The sequence below is a fragment of the Rhinatrema bivittatum genome, chromosome 9, assembly GCF_901001135.1.
Source record: "Rhinatrema bivittatum chromosome 9, aRhiBiv1.1, whole genome shotgun sequence".
Lineage (NCBI taxonomy): Eukaryota > Metazoa > Chordata > Amphibia > Gymnophiona > Rhinatrematidae > Rhinatrema > Rhinatrema bivittatum.
In genome coordinates, this window is record NC_042623.1 from 2,173,275 (window position 1) to 2,196,900 (window position 23,626).

Consider the following 23,626-nt stretch of genomic DNA (forward strand, 5'->3'; position numbering starts at 1 on the left):
GGTCGTTTTTTGACTCGGTTACTTCGTGGTAAAATTCGGGTTTTCTTGTTTAGTTTTTTTGAAAAATGAAACGAGGAAATCCGAAACCGGGCCAAAAAACGAAGCGGGAAACGAAGCTAAAAAAAACCCCACCCCATGCATTTAAATTAATTTTAATATATTGCATACAAGCCCCCCCCACCATCCCGATCCCTCCCAAAGACTTACTAACATCCTTGGAGGTCCAGCGGGGTCCCGGGTTCCATTTGTCACTCCGTGCCCGGTGTGCTACTGGCAAGCCGTGCTCCTCAAAATGGTGCCGAATAGCCTCTGAACTACTATGTCACAGGGGCTACCGGCGCCATTGGTCAGCCCCTGTCATATGGCCATCGGCGCCATCTTGTGCTCCTACCATGTGACAGGAGCTGACCAATGGCGCCGGTAGCCCCTGTGACATAGTATGGGCAAAGGCTATCGGCGCCATTTTGATTACTGGCAGCCAACAATGAAATCGCTCCCAGACCCCTTCCTGACCCCCCCAAGGCTTGCCAATAATCCTTGGGGGTCCAGCGGGGGTCTGGGAGCGATTTCGTTGTCGGCTGCCAGTAATCAAAATGGCGCCGATAGCCTTTGCCCATACTATGTCACAGGGGCTTTCAGCGCCATTGGTTGGTTCTCCTACCATGTGACAGGGGCTGACCAATGGCGCCGGTAACCCCTGTGACATAGTAGTTCAGAGGCTATTCGGCACCATTTTGAGCAAGGCTGCCAATGGCGCACATGGGCACGGAGGAACAAATGGCACCCGGGACCCCGCTGGACCACCAGGGATTTTCGTAAGTCTTGGGGAGGGATCGGGATGGGGGGGGGGGTTGTATTATAGTTAATCTAAATGTTTGGGGTGGTTTGGGGTGGTTTTTAATTTAAAAAAAAAAAAGTGTGCCCCCTCTCCCCATGCAAACCTGAAAAAAGAAATTTCTCCGAAGTTCGGGGAAAATCCTTTTCGGGTTTCGGGGCCCCCGAACCACTACGAATTAGGCAATTTCGTTGTAATTGCCTAATTCGTGATAAACGACTGCACATCTCTAACTGTCAATAGCATGTCACATTGTCCTCATATATTTAGTATATTATCTGTAAAAGAGGCTTTTGTTATGTGCCCCGCCCGCGGACCTGCTCACCTTCATGGTTCCATAGCGGGTCCCGGGACGACCTCCCTCGTGGTAGTTGCCAGTCCTGCCAGGCCCAGGCATCCCGCGGTGGCTGTCGCCTTCCCCTGCGCGCCAGGCCTCATGCTGAGGCTCAGTGTCCTTGGCCATGTTAGCCACGCACATATGCGCACGCGGATTGCCCGGACTCATGTAGGGCCAAGGGCAGGTCCTAGCTCCACAGTGCACCCTGATTGATCCCTCGATATAAGGAAGTTCCTGTCTCTGCTTCCTTTCCTTATAAATCGGGTTGGTTTGTTCTAAGATTGCCTCTGCGCTTGTACCTGTTCCTGCTTGTTCCTAGTCTCGTTCCAGGATCCTTCTGTTCCAGTTCAGCTCCTGACTTGTTCCTGCATCCTAGTTCCTGTGTCCTGCTTGTTCCTGTGTTTGTCTGTTTCTCTACCCAGGTAGTACCCTCAGTCTGTCTTACTGGTACTGACCTCAGCTTGCTCCTGACCTGTCTGCATGCCTGCCGCCTGCCTCAAAGACCAGAGTTTGTTCCTGACCTGCCTGCCTGCCTGCCGCCTGCCTCAAGACCTCAGCGTGTTCCTGACCTGCCTGCCTGCCTGCCGCCTGCCTCAAAGACCAGAGTTTGTTCCTGACCTGCCTGCCTGCCTGCCGCCTGCCTCAAAGACCAGAGCTTGTTCCTGACCTGCCTGCCTGCCTGCCGCCTGCCTCAAAGACCTCAACCTGCCTTTGACCTCGTCTGACCTCCGGTACCTGACCCCTGCTTTGCCGACCACTACTCGGACTGACCTCTGGATCTTGACCTTTGCCTGCCTGACCTCGTCTCCAGATTCTGGCTCTGTTCCTCGCCTTGTCATCACCAACTCTGTTCTGGCTCTCCTTGCTTCAACCAGCAGCCACCTTTGAACCCGATTGCGCTCCCCCTGTCTCCGTGGGCACACCAGACTTTCATTCTCTCAGGAGACCCTGCGATACCCAGCTAAGTCCAAGCGGCCTGAGTCCCTATGGTCTCCTCCCGGGGGGGGCCTCGGGCTTCCAGTGGTGAAGCTCTTCCCAGTCTCTGTCTCCTCCAGTGCTCCGCCCCCTGGGGGCAGTTACCTCCTGTTCCCCTTTCAGGAGGCATTCCTTCACTGCCCCAGGACAAGGGTCCACCCCCGAGCGCAACAGCTTGGATATGTTCATGTAAATAGTGCGGCACTTTGTCTAAATATGGTATTACTATATTGCTAAAGAGGCTTTGATGTGTCTAATGTAAATAGCGTGGCATGTTATCTTCATATGACTATAAAGGCTTTGATATATCTAGTATAAATAGCGTGGCACGTTATCTTCATATGACTATAAAGGCTTTGATATATCTAGTATAAATAGCGTGGCATGTTATCTTCATATGACTATAAAGGCTTTGATATATCTAGTATAAATAGCGTGGCACGTTATCTTTATATGACTATAAAGGCTTTGATGTATCTAGTATAAATAGCGTGGCACGTTATCTTCATATGACTATAAAGGCTTTGATGTATCTAGTATAAATAGCGTGGCATGTTATCTTCATATGACTATAAAGGCTTTGATGTATCTAGTATAAATAGCGTGGCACGTTATCTTCATATGACTATAAAGGCTTTGATGTATCTAGTATAAATAGCGTGGCATGTTATCTTCATATGACTATAAAGGCTTTGATGTATCTAGTATAAATAGCGTGGCATGTTATCTTCATATGACTATAAAGGCTTTGATGTATCTAGTATAAATAGCGTGGCATGTTATCTTCATATGACTATAAAGGCTTTGATGTATCTAGTATAAATAGCGTGGCATGTTATCTTCATATGACTATAAAGGCTTTGATATATCTAGTATAAATAGCGTGGCATGTTATCTTCATATGACTATAAAGGCTTTGATATATCTAGTATAAATAGCGTGGCATGTTATCTTTATATGACTATAAAGGCTTTGATATATTTATTTAACATTTTTTTTTATATACCGAAATTCTAGCAACAATGTTGCTAATCATTTCGGTTTACATATAACATTGGAGTGAATTAACATGCGAGTCTTACATGGAACAGGAAAATGAACTTGGAGAAAATTGAATAAATACTAATAACAAATAACATTAAAACAACAACAGTAGTAATAGACATGTTATATACAGGCGATTAAAATGAATCAGTTATGAATAAGATATATCTAGTATAAATAGCGTGGCACTTTATTCTCACATGATATTTACACTATTTCTATATGTAAATGAGGCTTTGACGTGTGTACCATCAAAAGCATGGCACATTGTTCTCTCATGATATTTACTATATTACTATATGTAAATGAGACTTCGATGTGTGCAATGTGAATAGAATGGCATGTTGTCCTACCTTATCTACAATAATACTATATGTAAATTACACTTTAATGCGTGTTTGATGTATATAATGTAAATAGCGTGGCACTTTGTCTTAATATGATATTTACTATATTGCTAAAGAGGCTTTGAATTGTGTCAGAAATATTTTGGCACATTGTCCTCACATGATATTTACAATATTGCTACAAGTAAATGAGACTTCGATTTGTGTAATATAAAAAGCGTGGCATGTTGTCTTCACCTATTTACTATATTAATATCTATAAATAAGGCTTTCATGTGTGTAATATAAATAGTGTGGCATACTGTCCTCATATGACATGTACTATATTGCTATAGAGGCTCTAATGTATGTAATGTAAATAACGTGGCACATTGTCCTCACATGTTTATTACTATATTGCTTTAAGGCTTTAATGTGTGTAATATAAATAGTATGGCACGTTGTCTTCATATGACATTTACTATATCAATATATGTAAATGAGGCTTTGATGTGCATAATGTAAATAGCATGGCAAGTTGTCCTCATAAGATATGTACTATATTACTGTATGTAAATTATGCTTTAGTGCATGTTATATAAATAGCATGGCGCGTTGTCCTCACATGATATTTACTATATTACTATATGTAAATGAGACTTCGATGTGTGCAATGTGAATAGAATGGCACGTTGTCCTAACTTATCTACAATATTACTATATGTAAATTACGCTTTAATGCGTGTTATATAAATAGCATGGCACGTTGTCCTCACATGATATTTACTATATTACTATATGTAAATGAGACTTCGATGTGTGCAATGTGAATAGAATGGCACGTTGTCCTAACTTATCTACAATATTACTATATGTAAATTATGCTTTAATGCGTGTTGTATAAATAGCATGGCGCGTTGTTCTCACATGATATTTACTATATTACTATATGTAAATGAGACTTTGATGTGTGCAATGTGAATAGAATGGCATGTTGTCCTACCTTATCTACAATAATACTATATGTAAATTATGCTTTAATGCGTGTTATATAAATAGCATGGCACGTTGTTCTCACATGATATTTACTATATTACTATATTACTATATGTAAATGAGACTTTGATGTGTGCAATGTGAATAGAATGGCACGTTGTCCTACCTTATCTACAATATTACTATATGTAAATTACGCTTTAATGCGTGTTATATAAATAGCATGGCACATTGTCCTCACATGATATTTACTGTAATACTATATGTAAATGAGGCTTCGATGTGTGCAATTTAAATAGCATGGCACATTGTTCTCACATGATATTTACTATATTACTATCTATAAATGAGGCATTAATAGGGGTGATGTAAATAGTGTTTCTGCATATGACATTTACTATATTGTATAGCGACTCTAATGTCAGTAATTTAAATAGCGTGGCACGTTGTCCTCACATGTTTACTATATTGCTATAAGGCTATAATGTGTGTAATATAAAGAGCGTGTTACGTTGCCCTCACATGATATTTACTATATTATTATAAGTATTTGAGGCTTTACTGTGTGTAATATTTACTATATTACTATATGTAAATGAGGCTTTGCTGTGTGTAATATTTACTATATTACTATATGTAAATGAGGCTTTGCTGTGTGTACGGTAAATAGCGTGGCACGTTGTGCTCGCGTGATATTTACTATAATTACTATATGTAAATGAGGCTTTGATGTGTGTAATATAAATAATGTGTTTCGATGTCCTCACTTGATATTTACTATAATTACTATATGTAAATGAGGCTTTGCTGTGTGTAATATTTACTATATTACTATATGTAAATGAGGCTTTGATGTGTGTAATATAAATAATGTGTTTCGATGTCCTCACTTGATATTTACTATAATTACTATATGTAAATGAGGCTTTGCTGTGTGTAATATTTACTATATTACTATATGTAAATGAGGCTTTGCTGTGTGTACGGTAAATAGCGAGGCACATTGTGCTCGTGTGATATTTACTTTAGGCTCATTAACAACAGAAATGTAACACCTGCCTTGGACCAGTTGTTAAATATTTTAGTGGGATAGTATTGGGAACCTACCTCTGCTAAGGACAGTTAGCAGGGCACATCCCCTAGTATCAACCCTACCCCTCCCTCTCTCCCTTATTTCCCCAGGAATAATGACATAGGGCCTCATTTTCAAAGCACTTTACCGCGTGCGATAAATTCGCGAATCGCGTTAACAGCTGTTAACGCGATTCGCGAATGCAAATTAGTCATTTGGTATTCAGGGGGCGGAGTTGGGGCGGAGCATATGTAAAGCGGGAACCTGTGTATCGTGTGCGGCGAAACAACCGCAGTGGTAGCGCGGCTGCTATCGCGGATTTTAACTACAACTCCAACTTCGCGTTATGGACTGCGCTACGGGCCAGAAAAGGATTATCGCCATCCACGGTAGTTCCGGACAGCCTGTTTTGAGAGAGAGAGAGAGAGAGAGAGAGAGAGAGAGAGAGAGAGAGAGAGAGAGAGAGAGAGAGAGAGAGAGAGAGAGAGAGAGAGAGCACCTTACTATAGTGCCTATGCCCTACATAGGTATTTGAATCCCTATGGGAGGGCTACCTACTAACTCGGGGTGGGGATTAGGTATGAGTGTCGGGGGTTGGGGGCCACTTTTGCATTCCACATGAGACCTACTGACAGAACAGTGGTCTCTAGTGCAGATTTGCTGGCCGTCGGAGTGAGGACGCTCACACCAAGAAGTGGTTTGGGCAACGTTCTCTCCACCTAGCTTGATGGACACTCTACCTGGGCAACAACATGCTAGGTGGAGAAAATGTTGGCCAAATCTCCGCTTGGAGTGAGCGTCCTCACTCCGACGGCCAGCAAATCTGCACTAGAGACCACTGTTCTGTCAGTAGGTCTCATGTGGAATGCAAAAGTGGCCCCCAACCCCCGACACTCATACCTAATCCCCACCCCGAGTTAGTAGGTAGCCCTCCCATAGGGATTCAAATACCTATGTAGGGCATAGGCACTATAGTAAGGTGCTCTCGCTCTCTCTCTCTCTCTCTCTCTCTCTCTCTCTCTCTCTCTCTCTCTCTCTCTCTCTCTCTCTGGGACTATCTCCAAAAAGTGCCAAATATCGTGCACCGCGATACATGAAACTGGCAAATATCGTGCACCGCGATAAAACCCTGAAAGAATCATCGTGCAGTGGGAAAACATCGCGTGCGGCGCTAATGTTTTCGCGAATGGCGAAAACATCGCCGCACACGATGTTTCCCCACTGCACGAAAGAAGCCTCATTTGCATTGGTAACGCCCCCTAATGCGTTACCAATGCGATATTGGAAAATAAGGCCCATAGCCTCCTCTGCCTTCTACCCTAGATCCCTCGGATTCCTCCCACTCCTCTGGAATGGGCACTTCCTATTCCGGCAGCAGCCTTCTTCTTCACTAGTGGGAGGGACTGCAGAAGCCTCCTGCACGTCTGGCACTACCTAGCAGTGCTTCACTACATTTGATAAGAATGGAATCAGCACTAGAAAGCTTCATTCGGAGTTTAGTGACCAGACCTAGAGAAGGGTTCTGCAGTCTTTTGCCAGGGAAGAAAGAGGGCCCCCTCTGTATTGTGCAAGCCTAATATTAAAGGATGGGTGGAAGGTGAAGGAGTCTTGGAAGAGGAAGCTGCATTACTCTGGTGCCATTGAGGGGCCTGTATCATTGTGCTGAGGGGGAGGTAAGAGACGAGCATCTCAGAGGGATCTATGTCATTGTGCTGAAGGGGGGAAAGGAAGCAAGATGCCCCAAAAGAGGTTGTATCATTGAGCCAGAGGAAGGGACAGCACATTCAGAGGGAGCAGGTCAGAAGAAAGATGTCTCCAAGGTGCTGGGGATAGGGGATTTGAGGACAGGAAATTCTCTCTGATAACTGTGGGGCAGATTTTAAAAGCCCTACGCACATAAATTCAGCTGGATTTACGCGTGCAGGGGGGTTACGCGCGCCGAGCCTATTTTGCTAAGGTCGGGCGACGCACGCAAGCCCTGCGACGTGCATATGTCCCGGGGCTTGAAAAATAGGGCAGGGTGTGGGCAGTCCGGGGCAGGGCTGAGGGTTGGCCAGAGGCCTTCATAGGGCCGCTAGGCCGGGGTATTGCATGCCGGCACTTGTTTCGGCGCGCGCAACCTACGCCTGCCTAGAGGCAGGCGCAACTTCTAAAATAAAGGTCGGAGGGGTTTAGGTAACGCTGGGGGTGGGTTAGGTATGGGAAGGGAGGGGAGGGGAAGGTGGGGGGGCGGAAGGAATGTTCCCTTCGAGGCCGCTCCGATTTCAGAGTGGCCTTGGAGGGAACAGGGAAAGCCATCGGGGCTCCCCTAGGGCTCGGTGCGTGCAAGGTGCACAAGTGTGCACCCCCTTGCACGCGCTGACCCTGGATTTTATAACATGCGCGTGGCTGTGCGCGCATATTATAAAATTGGCCGTAGATTTGTGCGCGCCAGGTTGCGAGCACAAATTTACGTCCGCGTGTAGGTACTAAAATCTAGCCCTGTCTCTTTAATTTTGAGCATGGGGCATTTCTTGGAAAATATTGTGGACATTACACTTTTCTCTGTTATCTTCCATGTTAGCACTGCGGCTACTCTACTGAGCCAAATTTAGTGTGCTCTTGGTTAATTTATTGTATCTTATGTTAACTCCCATTTTAATGTGCATACAAAAATTTAGCAAGTTGTACACTATAAAACGTTTATCATGAGTTTTCTGGCATAGACACCTGTGCTACCACCATGCATATTTTCACAAAGAGCTTCTTATCTTTCAGTAAGGGTTTGATATTTTACAGGTCATTCAGTGAATGGCAGTGCGCTCTCAGAGGATACATTTCAATTGTGCACAGTGGCATTATACATGTGAATAAGGCTGTGTGTAGATTTACGATAGTATTTTAGAATCCATACATATAAAATACATGTATCTCTACCTCACAACATATACGCACATGTAATGTTACACGCAAATATATGCAATGCATTGAAACTATTTCATTGCATTGGATGCACATTCTTCCTACCTATTTTAAAAATGTACAAGCGTACATTATACATGCAAAAATAAAGTAGGACTTGTGTAAATCAGCAAATTTTAAAACATGCACGCCACCAGGTCACGCAGGTCTTCTCTAGGTCATCGAGACCCTGCTGGTTCTTCAGCCTGATCTACCTGCGGTTCATCCGGACCTCTCACCAGTCCAATAGTACACAATAAGCAGGTGGAAAATTCCGAGGGTAGGCTGGCAAATTATATGCTTGTTTTTAAAAATAGCATGCACGTAAATGTTAGCTGCAAGCATGCAAGCATGTGAACGCATGTGCACGCAGGAAAGCAAAAATACATACAAATGTTTGATGTTTATAAAAGAGCACGTATGCTAGCAGATGCTACTTCTGAGCGCAGATGCTAATATTTACGCGTGGAACTCTGAAAATTCACCCCTTAGATTCTGCACCAACTGCTCCAATCTGTTAACAGTTTAAACTTTCTATTACTGCCTGCAAACACAGTTCCTCATTTGTGTAGGATTCAGTAATGAATGGCCCTGCCAGAGTTTGGAGGGCCCTGTGCAGCACTGCAGATTAGGAATTGCTTTTGATTGATTGAGGGACACTTTACATTTCACCCCATTCACTTTGTTGCTAGACAATTAGACTAAGCACTGTTGGCCAGCTGCAAAATATTACGATTGAAGCTTCTGTATACATTCCCCTCAGTCAGGTTCCATTTCTCCTGAATTTGGGTCTCTAGAACTGAGTAAAAGCTTTACTGTAAACTACTAAGGTATAAAAATGGGTTCATTACATGAAAACCGATCCCACCTGTCATATCAATTTATAGAAGCTTTGAAAAGTTTGAGGATATGCATTAATCTGCAGAATTTCCCAGAGGTTAGGGCCTGTTTGCATGAAATTTTGCTATGGGAAAGCCAGCAAAAAAGATAATTATACTTCATTTAGGTACAGTTATCTTTATGTGTGACAAGTGGTAAGCAAAGCTTTTATTACATGCCGGTTTTCTACAAATTCATAACTAATGAGATGCATGACCTTGCATCACAGCAGCTCAATAACTTGGAATGTAAATATAATTTTGCACATAGGTGACCATGCATGAAACTGTGAGGCCAAAATCCAACTTAAAAATTCCCAAACAGGGTTTCACGAGCATTAATGCCCAAACCCCCCATATTTCAGAAGTTTTGCATGTGAAGCTTCACTTGTAATTTTTTTTTAAGTTTAGTTCATCACCATTTTAGTCTTTTTTTCATTCAGATTAATAGAGAACCCTGAGGTCACCGGCTCCAAAGCAGATCTAGCTCCGCAGCATTATACGTACTGAATGTAATCAGTGGAATATTTCAAATTAATTCGTGAAAATATTTTTTACATCGGAGAGGAGTTGGTGAACAAACATGAGGGTCTTTTCACAGAAAGTAACATTACATTTTGTGAATGACTGATCCGGCTGGGTAAAAATATAAAACAGCAGAAAATCTTTGCATTGTAAAAGTACAAGGCTGTGACTTACTTAGGTCAGGAGCAGTGAACACATAGATGTCATTATCCAAACTCCGTTTATAGAAGCTGACATTGTAGGTTTCAGGATTTTCTGTCCAGTTTTTCCCCGCACTGAAAAGTGTAAAAGACTATTGTTCATTTGAGGCTATAGGTTACATTTAGGAAGAAAACCTGCCTTCTCGGTGGCAGGCAGGCCCCCTATTATGGACCTCTCTTTCCGATTCCCTCAGACTCCTGTCACATATAAAAACGCACACAAACATATGACTTCTACATAGGATATTTTATTTTACTTACTTACTGTTTTAATTACTTTTTAAGCTTGTATTTTTTAGTTTTTTACCCTACCTTGTTCCTTTTGTATTATATTCCCCTCCAGATTGTTTCTATTTTTTTTAACTTTCTGATTAATGTATTTTGTTATTTTATTGTAAACCGCTTAGATCTTACAAACATTTGTATAGGTGGTATATAAGTGATGTTAAATAGAAATAAATAGAAAAATAGAAAAGTGCATCCTGCACAGGAATGTCCCAGGGATCATCAGTAGCAGAAGAACTTGATCCTCCTCAATAACCCAGGTCAGGGTTCAAACTTCTCCTGATTGCGCTGCCACTGCTGGAGAACTGTGCTCCACTCAGCAGCCTCTCTCTTCTCTCCTGACTTGGGGATTTCCTCAAGGGAGAAAATGTACAGTCCCAGAAGATGATTTTACCTCCAGAAACATTCGCAGAATGACACGCAGAACACAAACCCTATCATTCCTATTTTACACTTCATTCCAAAGGACTGCCCAAGCAGCTTTTCAATATAATTTATCAAATACAATAAAATGGCCACAGAAATCAGTCACTGCTTTATGCATAAGCGCAATCTATTGAGTGCACATAGAAATCTCCTGTGCTTTAGAAGTACATTTAAAATGTTCTTTAAGCCATGACTGACACTCATTCCCAGTCTGAGGCTGGAGCTCGAGGTGTGGTCGAGAGTGGCCCCAGCGCTCGGCACATTGAGCTATGAAGCAGGGTGCAAGCTGTTAGGCTTTTGTCACAATCTTTTTCACCCAGAATGCTATAAGCCTCCTCTTCCTTGATGAAAATTAATCACCGCCCCAGTTCAATTCTAATTTCCAACTTTAGAAGAAAGACCCCTTTAAAATAATCACCATATTCAATAGTTGCTCTTTCACTGCCTTCTTGTTTGTGAGCAAAGATTTGCAAACCAAAAAAAAAAGCTTTAAGTAGTTTGCCAAACTTGCAAGGAATATATGGATTGTATCAAATTAATTTGTCAAACATTTAAAAACTTAAATCTGATGCAAACCCCTGAAATGGATAAATCTGCATCAGTGTTTGAAGCATTTTTTCTGATGCGAGCTTTCTGCAAAAGGCAGGTTCAATGCTGATTCCTGCAAATTGTTGAATCGGAGGTGAATCTGCATTGAATTGGGAAATGTTGATTCATTTTCTTCAACCAAAGTGACCATTGTCTGCTTCAAGTAGATTTTCTGTACAGGGGTCAATTTATAAAAGGTTTAACAGACACATTTTGAGAATTAGGGAATTAAACTTAAGTTTCTAAACATTTCCAGCTAAATTTACTTCCGTAAATTCACAAGGTGGGCAGATTCAGATGGAGAGCTCCAAGGGGTCTCCAAGATGGCTTATATACTTAGCTGGTTGGCACTCAACCATCGTCACACAAATCAAATCAGATACTAGTAACCCGCCTAGAAATGTCCATCGGTGGTCAGTACATTTGGAAGAGATAAATAAATAAATAAGTCTGTATGTTTCAATTCAGCAAATTCTGGGGACAGTGTTTTATTTACATCGACATCTGCTTAGTAGCAAGAATCTGCTCAAATCTATTCCCTGATTTCTTCCAACATATTCTGTCCCATGATTCCCCCGAGGACAGAAAAACCTAAAACCAAGAAGGATATGGAAAATATAACTACCAAAAATACTTCTGCATGGATGTAAAGCTTCATCCAAATTATCAAAACGTGAAGGTTCTCAGCAGCAGTCTCTATCTGTTTAGATTTAATTAATTGCTCAAGGATAACGGTACGATCTTACAATTTACAGTTGTAAATATCACAAGGAGATTATACTACATATTAAGGATGTACATTTGTTTCAAAACAGAATGAAAAATTGCAATGAAACAGCCTTGTTTTCATGTTTTTTCATTTCCATTCATTTTGCAAACAGTGTGCACTCTGTAAAAATCTAAATAAATAAATATTTACCGAAACCAATACAACTGAAAGAGTCTCCCCATGGTCACTAAATTCCCCAAAGAGAAACAGAATGTTTTGGGATGCTCACCCCTACTTTCTACGTGGCCTTAAAATCTAACGTCCACGTTTTATAGGGAAAAATAAGAGTAATTTTGGTCAACTGCCTTTGAACAGAATTAGGGATTTGAGGTTACAAACAATACATTTTCTTTTCAAAATTAAACAGTGGATCTTGAAGCAGTGTCACATGGCGATGGATACAGAATAGCGCTCATACCCCAGAAAGGGTCAGAGAAGCAGGGGACCTGGGAGAGCCTCACTGCTCACTTTCATGTATTCGGATACATGTATGTGCGTGTGTGTGTGTGTGTGTGTGTGTGCGTGTGGGGGGTTTGCATACACAGTATCAGGCAGCAAAGCAGGAGCTGCGCCAGTATCTCAGGCCAGCATGCACCACACAGATTTTAAGAGATGCCCGAGTATGCACACAAATCGTGAGGTCAATAAAAGGGGCGGGGCATAGGCATTCTGAGTCTCTAATTAAGTATTTAGACGCATAAGCATGGGACGGGGTCCCCTACTGTGTAACTTCTGCTGTGGATGGTGTGTGATTTTTAAATAAAAATATCAGGGCAAGCAGCGGGGTTTGAAGGCTCAGGGCTAATAAGATAAAATGAAGACCATCTATCTAGGGATGTTAGGAAGTCCTGTCCTTTACCAGGACAAACTGGGAACGAACTGGGGAAACAGGAATTTGAGTCAGCGTGAGTGCCTAGCAAGATCCCCCCACTTACGCGACAGAGGTGGCATTCGCGTGCATATAAAACGTCCACATCCTTTCGCGTGAGCTGGCATGCGTGCGTACATGTAAGCCCGTGCGGCTATTTAAAAATTACCATCCATAAGTATACGTGGTATCATAAAAAACATAATTAATCTTCATATAGTAACGCCCAATCTGGAATTCAGTCACGTTTCTTAATCTATTTTTGACATTTTAAAGAAACCCAGATACACTTACCTTTCTGGGTATACTCTAGTAATTCCACCATCTGTAACTACAAATCTAGCAAGAACGCCATCCCTAAAGTATGAAAGACAGGAGTAAGAATTGGAAAAGGCATTTGCATACAAATCCTCATGAATATATTTAGCAATTAAGTATCCATAGATAGGTATGAAAACTAGTGTCAAGTAAAGCAATAAGAGCACAAACATTGTTTTACAGCTCTAGTGCTGGGCTCTTGCATGCGTGCCTGAGAGCGTTGCGTGCCTGAGAGCGTTGCGTGCCCTGAGAGCTTTGCGTGCCCTGAGAGCGTTGCAGCCTGAGAGCGTTGCGTGCCCTGAGAGCATTGCGTGCCCTGACAGCGTTGCCGCCCTGAGAGCGTTGCCTGCCCTGACAGCGTTGCGTGCCCTGAGAGCGTTGCAGCCCTGAGAGTGTTGCGTGCCCTGAGAGCGTTGCAGCCCTGAGAGCGTTGCGTGCCCTGACAGCGTTGCAGCCCTGAGAGCATTGCGTGCCCTGACAGCGTTGCGTGCCCTGAGAGCGTTGCGTGCCCTGAGAGCGTTGCAGCCTGAGAGCGTTGCGTGCCCTGAGAGCGTTGCGTGCCCTGAGAGCGTTGCGTGCCCTGAGAGCGTTGCAGCCTGAGAGCGTTGCGTGCCCTGAGAGTGTTGCAGCCTGAGAGCGTTGCAGCCCTGAGAGCGTTGCGTGCCCTGAGAGCGTTGCCACTGGCAGAGCAGGCATGACGGGGACGGTTCCTGCCCGGATGTGGGTGGATTGATGGCAATTTTGGTCTTTAACTTTTTAGTTCAAAGCTTTGTAGAAACTCCGAAGCAATGAAGTAAGACGGTAAAGAGTACACAATAAAAAAGCTAGAGAAAGAGTGTGAGGCTTACAGAGATTGTTGCTTGCTCCAGTAGGACTGGACAAGTTCATTGGTAAATCCAGCATCCAGTAACACCCTGTGAACCATATCAGTGTTACCTAACAAAACAAAACATGCACTGGTCACTGAAAAGCACATGAAATCAAATTCCTTTTACTCTCTTCAGAGTAAAAAAGATAAGACACAACAGCCAAGGAGCCAAGATCTAGAGAAATTCACTTTTAAGAATGCCCTGTGCACTACGACTCTGAAGGGTGAGGGTTTTGCTTTGCATTCAAGGACATAAGATCCTCTGACTGTCCTACGTGGGAGCTCTTCTTGATAACTTTAATCTACAGTTAAAGAACGCCAATCCTTGTTTTCAGAGAAGCTTAGACAAAGGTAATGGGTTTGATTTTCAAAAACATCTAGACACATAGGGGCCGATGCAATACAGTATAACCCGCAGTAGGATGTGGATTGTATAGGTGCTAATTAATCTCCTTATGCAATAAGGGGCAAATTTTAAAAGCCCTGCTCGTCGGCACGCCTATGTTGCATAGGCTGCCGGGACGCGCAAAGCCCCGGGGCTTTGCTTGGGGGGGGTGTCGGGGCAGCGTGACATTTGGGGGCAGTGTCGTGGGCATGGTGCCGGCCCGGGGGCATGACCGAGGCCTCCAAATCAGCCCCCGGGCCGTGAAATGGCGCGCCGGCAGCCTGCCGGCACACGCAAGCAGGCGTAACTTTCTGCACAAAGGTAGGGGAGGATTCAGTTAGGGCTGGGGGGTGGGTTAGGTAGGGGAAGTTGGAAAAAAAAGTTCCCTCTGATTGGCAGGCAGTTCAGCTCATGCAGGTTGCACAATTGTGCACCCCCCAACCCTGAATTTTATAAAATGCAATCAGCACTGAGAGAGAGAGAGAGAGAGACTGAGATTATCTAAAGGCCCTCATAGCAGTGAAGTATTTATATCTCTATAGGAGGGGCAGCTATTAGGTCGAGGTGAGGTGGTGGTGGTTTAGGGTTTTTATGCATAGGGAGACGTATGAACAGCACATTACACCTCACTGAAGACGTGAGGTCATTTGAAGTGAGGAAAGTCTCACAAAGATGACATTTTGTACTATGTTCTCTCACCCTAACTTGATGGACTCTATACCAGGGGACCATCAGCTAGGGTGAGAAAACATAGTACAAAATGTCATCTTTGTGAGACTTTCCTCACTCCAAATGACATCAAATCTTCACCAAGGTGTAATGTGCTGTTCATACATCTCACTCTACATGAAAAACTGATTCCTAAACCACAACCAACACCTCACCTCACCTCGACCTATTAGCTGCTCCTCCTATAGAGATATAAATACTTCACTACTATGAGGGCCTTTAGTTAGTTTCTCTCTCTCTCTCTCTTAAATATTTCCCTTTTTCTTAACTCGGGTGTTATAAATGCATTATTAACACATTTTGATGAAGCTAGGAGTAAGTTTTTTGCTAACTCTTCTCAGCTTCCAGGAACAGGGCATAAAGTTATCTGGGAACAGGTTTCCAGATAATTTTAGGCTTAACTGGCTATTGTCAAAACAACTATAGCCGGTTTAGTCATGATAGTGTCTCCAAAAAAAGGTGCAGCACAAGGCCTGGAGCCTGATTCACAGTATCTTAAAAATGGCCCTGCCCAGCTAAGCCCCTCCTCTTCCCCAAACCCTTCTAATCAAACTTTAGAAATACGACTGGTCTATTCACTGGACTCTTTCTCCCACCCCCTTGCCAGATGGCATGCCCCCTTCTTCTACCCCTTTGCCCCCAAACCTAACCCTCCCACCTAGCCAGCACCCCCATCAAACACCTTTCAGCCTTGCAGTGCGCTCTTCCCTCGCCCATGCTTCCAGCAGTGATCGGACGCAGCACTAGTAGCACTAGCCAGCACCCCATCAAATACCTTTCAGCCTTGCAGTGCGCTCTTCCCTCGCCCATGCTTCCAGCAGTGTCTGATGCAACACTAATAGCACTAGCCAGCACCCCATCAAACACCTTTCCGCCTTGCAGTGCACTCTTCCCTCGCCCATGCTTCCAGCAGTGTCTGATGCAACACTAGTAGCACCCCATCAAACACCTTTCTGCCTTGCAGTGCATTCTTCCCTCGCCCATGCTTCCAGCAGTGATCGGACGCAGCACTAGTAGCACTAGCCAGCACCCCATCAAACACCTTTCAGCCTTGCAGTGCGCTCTTCCCTCGCCCATGCTTCCAGCAGTGATCGGATGCAGCACTAGTAGCACTAGCCAGCACCCCATCAAACACCTTTCAGCCTTGCAGTGCGCTCTTCCCTCGCCCATGCTTCCAGCAGTGATCTGATGCAGCACTAGTAGCACTAGCCAGCACCCCATCAAACACCTTTCTGCCTTGCAGTGCATTCTTCCCTCGCCCATGCTTCCAGCAGTGATCGGACGCAGCACTAGTAGCACTAGCCAGCACCCCATCAAACACCTTTCAGCCTTGCAGTGCGCTCTTCCCTCGCCCATGCTTCCAGCAGTGATCGGATGCAGCACTAGTAGCACTAGCCAGCACCCCATCAAACACCTTTCAGCCTTGCAGTGCGCTCTTCCCTCGCCCATGCTTCCAGCAGTGATCTGATGCAGCACTAGTAGCACTAGCCAGCACCCCATCAAACACCTTTCAGCCTTGCAGTGCGCTCTTCCCTCGCCCATGCTTCCAGCAGTGATCAGACGCAGCACTAGTAGCACTAGCCAGCACCCCATCAAACACCTTTCAGCCTTGCAGTGCGCTCTTCCCTCGCCCATGCTTCCAGCAGTGATCGGACGCAGCACTAGTAGCTTCTGCTTGCAGTGTCATAGCAATGCTGGAAGCTGCCGCGTGTGGTGCAAGCTCACTGCCATCCCATTGGCAGCCTGTTCTTTGATAAAGTGTCCAGTGGGTGGGAGAGTTCAGGTAGGGCTGGCGGAGGGGGCAACTTGTGGGAGGAAGTCGGTGAGTTAAGACGAAGGATTTCTAAAGTTTACTTAGAGGGTTTTGGGACTATTAGAAAACTCCTCTGGTGTAGTTTGCAATGTTTTTAAACAAATCCTACTATAAGTAATTCATCAATTTTTAGACAAATGGGTGTTTCTAAATTCCAACTATGAAAATGTAAAAATATGCAGATACAATTGTAAATTCAAATTAGACAACTATACCAGCAACTATAGTAACAACTTCAAAGGTTTATAGAACAATTCTAAAATATTAGACAAGGTTCATCTGTTTCTTCTTTGGGATAAATCAATTGATGGCTAAAGCAAATGTCACGAGTAATCTCATTTTTAAGCCCTTCCCTCACTCGTGTAATCCTTAAGTAGATAAGACAAGCATATGGGCTATTAAATGGGAACATAAATGTCCTTTAAGTAGAAGCTTTCATGGCTTGTTCCCAGCTATTTTAGTACAATCTGCCAGATTCCTTTCTGCATTTTACAAAATTGATAGCACAACCTGGAGAGGCTGTGCTGGATATCTCACCAATTGCATTTCAAATGTTTTTCAGCTTGCTATGACTGTGGTGCTTTCCTACGTTTCTTCCCTGCTACAGAAATAGAGGGGTTGTAGGTGGTATGAGAATACTTGTCTCAGGTTTTTACTTTCTCTTGTGAGAAGCAGTGTCTTTCCTTTGGTAAATGTAAACAAATAGGAGCGTAATTAAGAAGCAAATTATAATGAAAGACTATAATAAGGACTGCCTTGCAAATTAAGAAATCAGAGCTCAATGGATTTTAACACTCCTTGGGCAAAAAAGACTTTCTACACTTATTTACACTTATTTATTTGATTAAAAATGTTATATCCTGCAACCTACAAAGAAGATTGTTTGGGGTGGATCCTGAGTTACTCTCAGGGAGGGTAACTTTCACAGGGATTTCTGCTGGTAAAGTAGTGCTTTGCCAAAAGAAATAGTTATTTAGAAAACGGAGTGGCTGATATGCAGATAAAATTGCACGCGTACACATCATGTGCATACACAGGGGGAGGCCTTCCAGAGGAGGCAGTCTGGACACCTAACTCTTTGGTTTTAAAAGGTGTGCAGATAAGTTCTCTCAGCACAAATAGCAGGTGTAAGAATGTGCATGTAGTTTTGTTAGGACAATTTAAATATCTGACTAATGTCTTTAAGTCCACTAATTAATGTGCATACCATATTTGCTGGCTAACTTATGCGCAACATTTCTAAATTACCATCAAATAGAACAAGCAGCAACAACATACTGGAATGTTTGGTAGAGTTGAAGATCAACTGAAAATAATGTGCATATTCTTTCCAGAAAAATAAAGAAGAAAATAAGCTGCCTTACTTACATGAGTTGCTGTTTGGCGTTTTTTTATCAATATAGTCATTAAAGTTTAAGAGGAATTCAGTGTTGTTATCCGATAGTTTTAAATCTTTACAATATTCCCTGTTAAAGAAGAAATATGTCTTACTATATGTATGAAAATCACAAACAAAAAACAGTCAACAATATGAATGCAGATATGCCAAATGTTTAATCACTGGCACATGCAAAAACCAGGAAATACACGCATGGCCGGCCGCACATGCACTGTGCGCATTTTCCAAGCAACCTGGCCATGTGCGTATCTCCCGTTATGCACAGAAGAGCTGGGTTGGTAAAAAGGGGTGGGCTGGGAACTGGGTCTAGGCCTGGGATGGCCGGGCCAGTGCCATTAGGCGCTTTCTCAGTGAAGCATGCACTAGCAGATGGCCGGTGGGTGTAACTAACTACTCTCCATTGAGCAGGTAAGTTTAAAAACAAAACAAAAAAAGTAGGGTAATTAGGTAAGTTTTATGGGTTGGGGCAGAGAGGGGAAGAGGGAGGCAGGGTAGGTAAGGGTTAAGGAAATTCCCTCCCAGTCCACTCCTTTATTGGAACGGACTGGGAGGAAACTAGGAAAGGACCTACTACATCGTCACGCGCTTGTAAGAAAATCCCACCCCCTTGCAGGTGCGCCAATATAAAATTGGACACGCAGGTAGTGGATTTTCTAACATGTGCGCATCGGTGTACGCATGATATAAAATCAGTGTGTCCATGTGCGCGCGCCGAGAACCACGTGCACATGGATGCCCGTGTGCCGCTTTCAAAATCTACCTCAATATGCACAGTTCGAGCATTCAAGAAAAAATTAAATATTTCTTAATAAAGTGACATCACAAGGCATGATATAGAGACCAACTTAACACCCGAAATGTTGGAGCAAATTATTCAGCTTCCACACATAAATCAGGCCATATATAATCATCGGTCTGCATTCCAATTATAGTCCTTTTTTTGTTTTAGATTTTTTATTATGCAAATAAAAGCAAACACTTCCCTTAAGATGAGTTCTTGAATCACGCTGACTTCAGTGAAAAACCCAACCCTTCATAACGTTATGTTTCAAGACAAGATATGCTCTGCAAGAAGGGTTCGAAGATGTCACGAGGTGCAGCATTTAGTGGCGTCTATAACTTTCATTAAAAGGGTACTCAACACTCTCTACTCTGTGATAATGCCTCTTTTAATGAAAGTTTACAGACGCCACTAAATCATGGCAATTTCTAATCCCTGATGCAGAACCTATATCGTCTTGAAACATAACGTTATGTCTGGAAGGGTTTTTCAGTGAAGTCAGCATGATACAAGCACTCAATTTAAGAGAAGTGTTTGCTTTTATTTGCATAATATAAAATCTAAAAAAATTGGACCATAATTGGATTGCAGACCGATGATTATACATGACTCAATTTATGTGTGGAAGCTGAATAATTTGCTCCAACATTTCGGGTGTTAAGTTGGTCTTTATATCATGCCTTGTGATGTTACTTTATTAAGAAATATGTATTTTTTTTCTTGAATGCACGAACTGTGCAATCTTTACTAAATGCATGAACCATTTTTAATATGTAAAATCCACATTCAAATCCTGCAAGGCATAGCTAACACTGTGACCTAAGTCCACTCTATATTCATCAGAAGGAGGCTTGATTACAGGCTACATATGAGGGCAAAATTTGAGTCTTATGCTATCATTAAGACTTTACAATCAGGAATGCAGCTTCATATATACAGAAAAACAACTTGCAGAGAGAATTTCATAGGGAGAGTAATTTTAAAACAAAATAGGTAAGGCAGAAATCTGAGGATAATTTATACTTGCAGAGTTTAGCAAGAAAATCCAGGTTGATCCAATTCATGCACAGACATAATCCTACAAATTTACTCCTCTGAGCAGGGAACAACTTTGTGGACAGGGATTTATGTACATACTTTCAAAAGTATGTATATAAATCCTTTTCCTAACCCATCTCTATACTCTGAAATGCCTGTTGCTGCTGTGTAGAAGTGTTACCATCTCAAAAGATTAAAGTAGAAAATCTCAGCCAATTCTGACGACCTGGCAACAATTCACCACAACTTCTGAACTTTATAAAAACACAGAAATAATTCAGAAGAATCCATCTGAAATATGGCAAGTCCTCATCTAACAGGCAGATCCTTTTCGATGCTTCACAGCATTTGCTGTGTAGGTGAGAATGTGGAATGACTTGGCCTTGAGAGCCACAAAACAGGATATAAAGAATAAGTATTCATCAGGATATCTACAATGAACATTCTTCATGCATATTCGAATGCATGTGGACTGAGAACGAGTTTAGTTTGAATTGCATGATATCCAGAAATCCAGATCTTTTCATGGATCTAGAAGACTAGACCAAAGGGAAATTGCAAGAAAATGACCAGGAAAGGATGAAATAAATATAGATTAAATGAGAATAAATAAACAATCTTTAATTGGACAAGAAACAACCATGATAGAATGGAATAAGTATAGATTAAATGAGAATAACGTCTTTACTTCAATAAGAAATAACCATGAAATGATGGGATAAATATAGATTAGATGATAATAAATTAACGGTCTTTTCTTGGATAAGAAGAAATAACCAGTAAAGGATGGAAAAAGTATAAGATTAAGAGAGAATAAATAAAAGGTCTTTACTTGGAGTAGAAGAACTAACCAGGGAAGGATGGAATATAGAAGAAATGACAATAAATAAACAGTCTTTACTTGGTAGAAAATAAATAACCAGTAAATGATGAAATAAGTATAGATTAAATGAGAATAAACAAATAGCCTTTGCTTGGATAAGAAGAAATAACCAGGGAAGGATGGAGTAAGTATGGATTAAATGATCATAAATAAACAGTCTTTACTTTGATAAGAAAAATTAACAAGGGAAGTATGGAATAAGAATAGATTAAATGAGAATAAATAAGCAGTTGTTACTTGGATAAGAAGAAATAAAGGGAAGCATGGAATAAAGACAGATTAAATGAGAATAAATAAAGAGTCTTTGGGTTCCAATGGGGCGGAGCAAGATGGCTGCCTGAGCTGAGACAGAGGACTTTGACCTTCTGTTTTTCATTTTTGGTTTCTACTATTATGGCTCCTAAGCACAAAGGAAAGCTGAGTGTTTTTCCCTCTGTATCTCTCCTTCATCTCTGCCATGCCCGGACACCCCGAGGGACTCTCCATTGCATTTCATTTGAGGGAGTAGAGAAACTGCCAGGGGAAGGGGCTTTCTCTGACCCTTGGGACCAAGACCTACCACTGGACTGGGGCATCATTATCCCTGAGGAAGCATCATCGGTGCCGGTCGATGACATGCTAGTGTGCCCACGCAGGAGGGGGCCGAGGAGTCTGCTATACCAAAGGGCCCTACTGCTCCGGCCAGTGAGAGCTTAACTGATCCATTGATGACTCCTAATAGTTAGGCTGCTTTGATTTCCTCGGCACTTTGTCCTGTTTCTCTTCCTAGTTTGGCCGCCTCTGGCTTTTCTGTGGACTTTTCTCTGGGTGAGTTAATCTCCAAGTTTAAAAAACTCGAGGTAGTGACTTTAAACTCTGATTGGGACAGCATGGAACAATTTGCTAAAATCATATATGTTTCTACCTCCAAGATTAACTCTGTTTAGTCTAAATTTGCACCTCAAGTTTCCAGTCATGAGTCCTGCATTCAAGATATTGAAGTACAACTTGATTGAATTTCAAAGGACTTTGGTAAAATTCAAGCTGATCATACCACCTCTATTCAGGAACATGGAGCTTTGTCTCACTGTATTGAGTCTCTCGAAAATTCCTGAGGCAGACACAACCTTTGTTTTTTAAATGTTCCTAAATTTGTGGGAGAGCTACCTTTGATTTCATTAAGAAGATATTTTCTTGAAGTGTTAAAAATTCCTCAAGATAAATTTCCTTCTATTAACAAAATTTCTTTTTTGGCTTCATCTTGTTCTCCTAATACCACTAAGTTTGCTTCTGGCAATATTTCTGATTTGTTGAAGATTTTGGAGACATCTACTTTAGAGATTATCAATTCTGCTACTCTTGTTGTCTCCTTTATTGAAGACTCCAGTGTTCACCTTGTGATGTCTTACTATTTTCAGAATCTGGATGTAGAATTTCACACTTATAAAATTAGAATTTTTTTGTGATATTTGTAGAGTAACTTAAGAATGAAGAAGGGGGTTTCTGGCTTGAGACTCTGGATATTGGGGCTTCTTTTACATTGCATTACCTCTTTAAATGTTTTGTTAAGTATCGCTCTGATTTTTTTGTTTTCTTTTCTCCAGATCAATTTAAGGGAGTCATTTTCTAAGGCTAATCGTGTGTGACAAGCCACTATCGCATGCGATAAGTCCCTTTTTGCGTGCGAGAGCTTGCTAGGGGTGGAGTCGTGGCGGCAAGAGGTGGAGTCGTGGCTAGGGGTGGAGTCGTGGCTAGGGGTGGCTAGGGGCGGAGTCGTGGCGGCAAGGAGAGGAGTCAGAGCTACACCTTTTGTGGTGCTGCTATTCGGTGTGAAATCCGGCAGCCGGCGCGCCGCAGTGGTACGAAGGCTGCGGACTTTCACAGGGCCCCCCCCTTCGCCCCATCCCCCGTTTTTGCTGGATTCACCGTTCTGCGTTAGAATAGTGAATCCAGGCTTAAGTCTTTTAAAAAAGCCAAGAAAGTTTTGGTTTCCTCCCCTCTTCCCCCAGGGTCTTAATATCCTGTATTTTCTTTTTTTGGGGCATGATTTCTAGCTAAAACCTTGCCTTTTTGTGATTTCCTTTATTTTTTCTTTTTCTCATTCTCTGCCCCTTTATCCTTTCTTTTTTTCTGATGATTAGGGTGGAAAGATGTATATTATTTTGTTCTCCTAGATATGTTTCTTTATTTTTTATTTTATGAGTCCTGTAATTTCCAAATAAAGTCTTTAAGAACATAAGAACATAAGAAATTGCCAAGCTGGGTCAGGCCAAGGGTCCATCAAGCCCAGCATCCTGTTTCCAACAGTGGCCAATCCAGGCCACAAGAACCTGGCAATTACCCAAACACTAAGAAGATTACTTGGATAA

The 23,626-nt window shown here is 42.5% G+C and overlaps 1 protein-coding gene across 9 annotated transcripts in view; it reads right to left on the minus strand.

Moving 5' to 3' along the window:
• The window catches only part of CACNA2D1 (calcium voltage-gated channel auxiliary subunit alpha2delta 1), a 1,026,983-nt gene that overhangs the window by 114,429 nt on the left and 888,928 nt on the right, over positions 1–23,626 (minus strand). For all 9 annotated transcript variants that reach the window (XM_029615087.1, XM_029615085.1, XM_029615090.1 and 6 more), the window contains 4 exons: positions 18,546–18,643; positions 14,231–14,318; positions 13,359–13,421; positions 10,103–10,203 (listed from right to left, as the gene is read on the minus strand). In XM_029615087.1, coding sequence (XP_029470947.1) covers positions 10,103–10,203; positions 13,359–13,421; positions 14,231–14,318; positions 18,546–18,643 — 350 coding nt within the window. The remainder of the gene's footprint in view (positions 1–10,102; positions 10,204–13,358; positions 13,422–14,230; positions 14,319–18,545; positions 18,644–23,626) is intronic.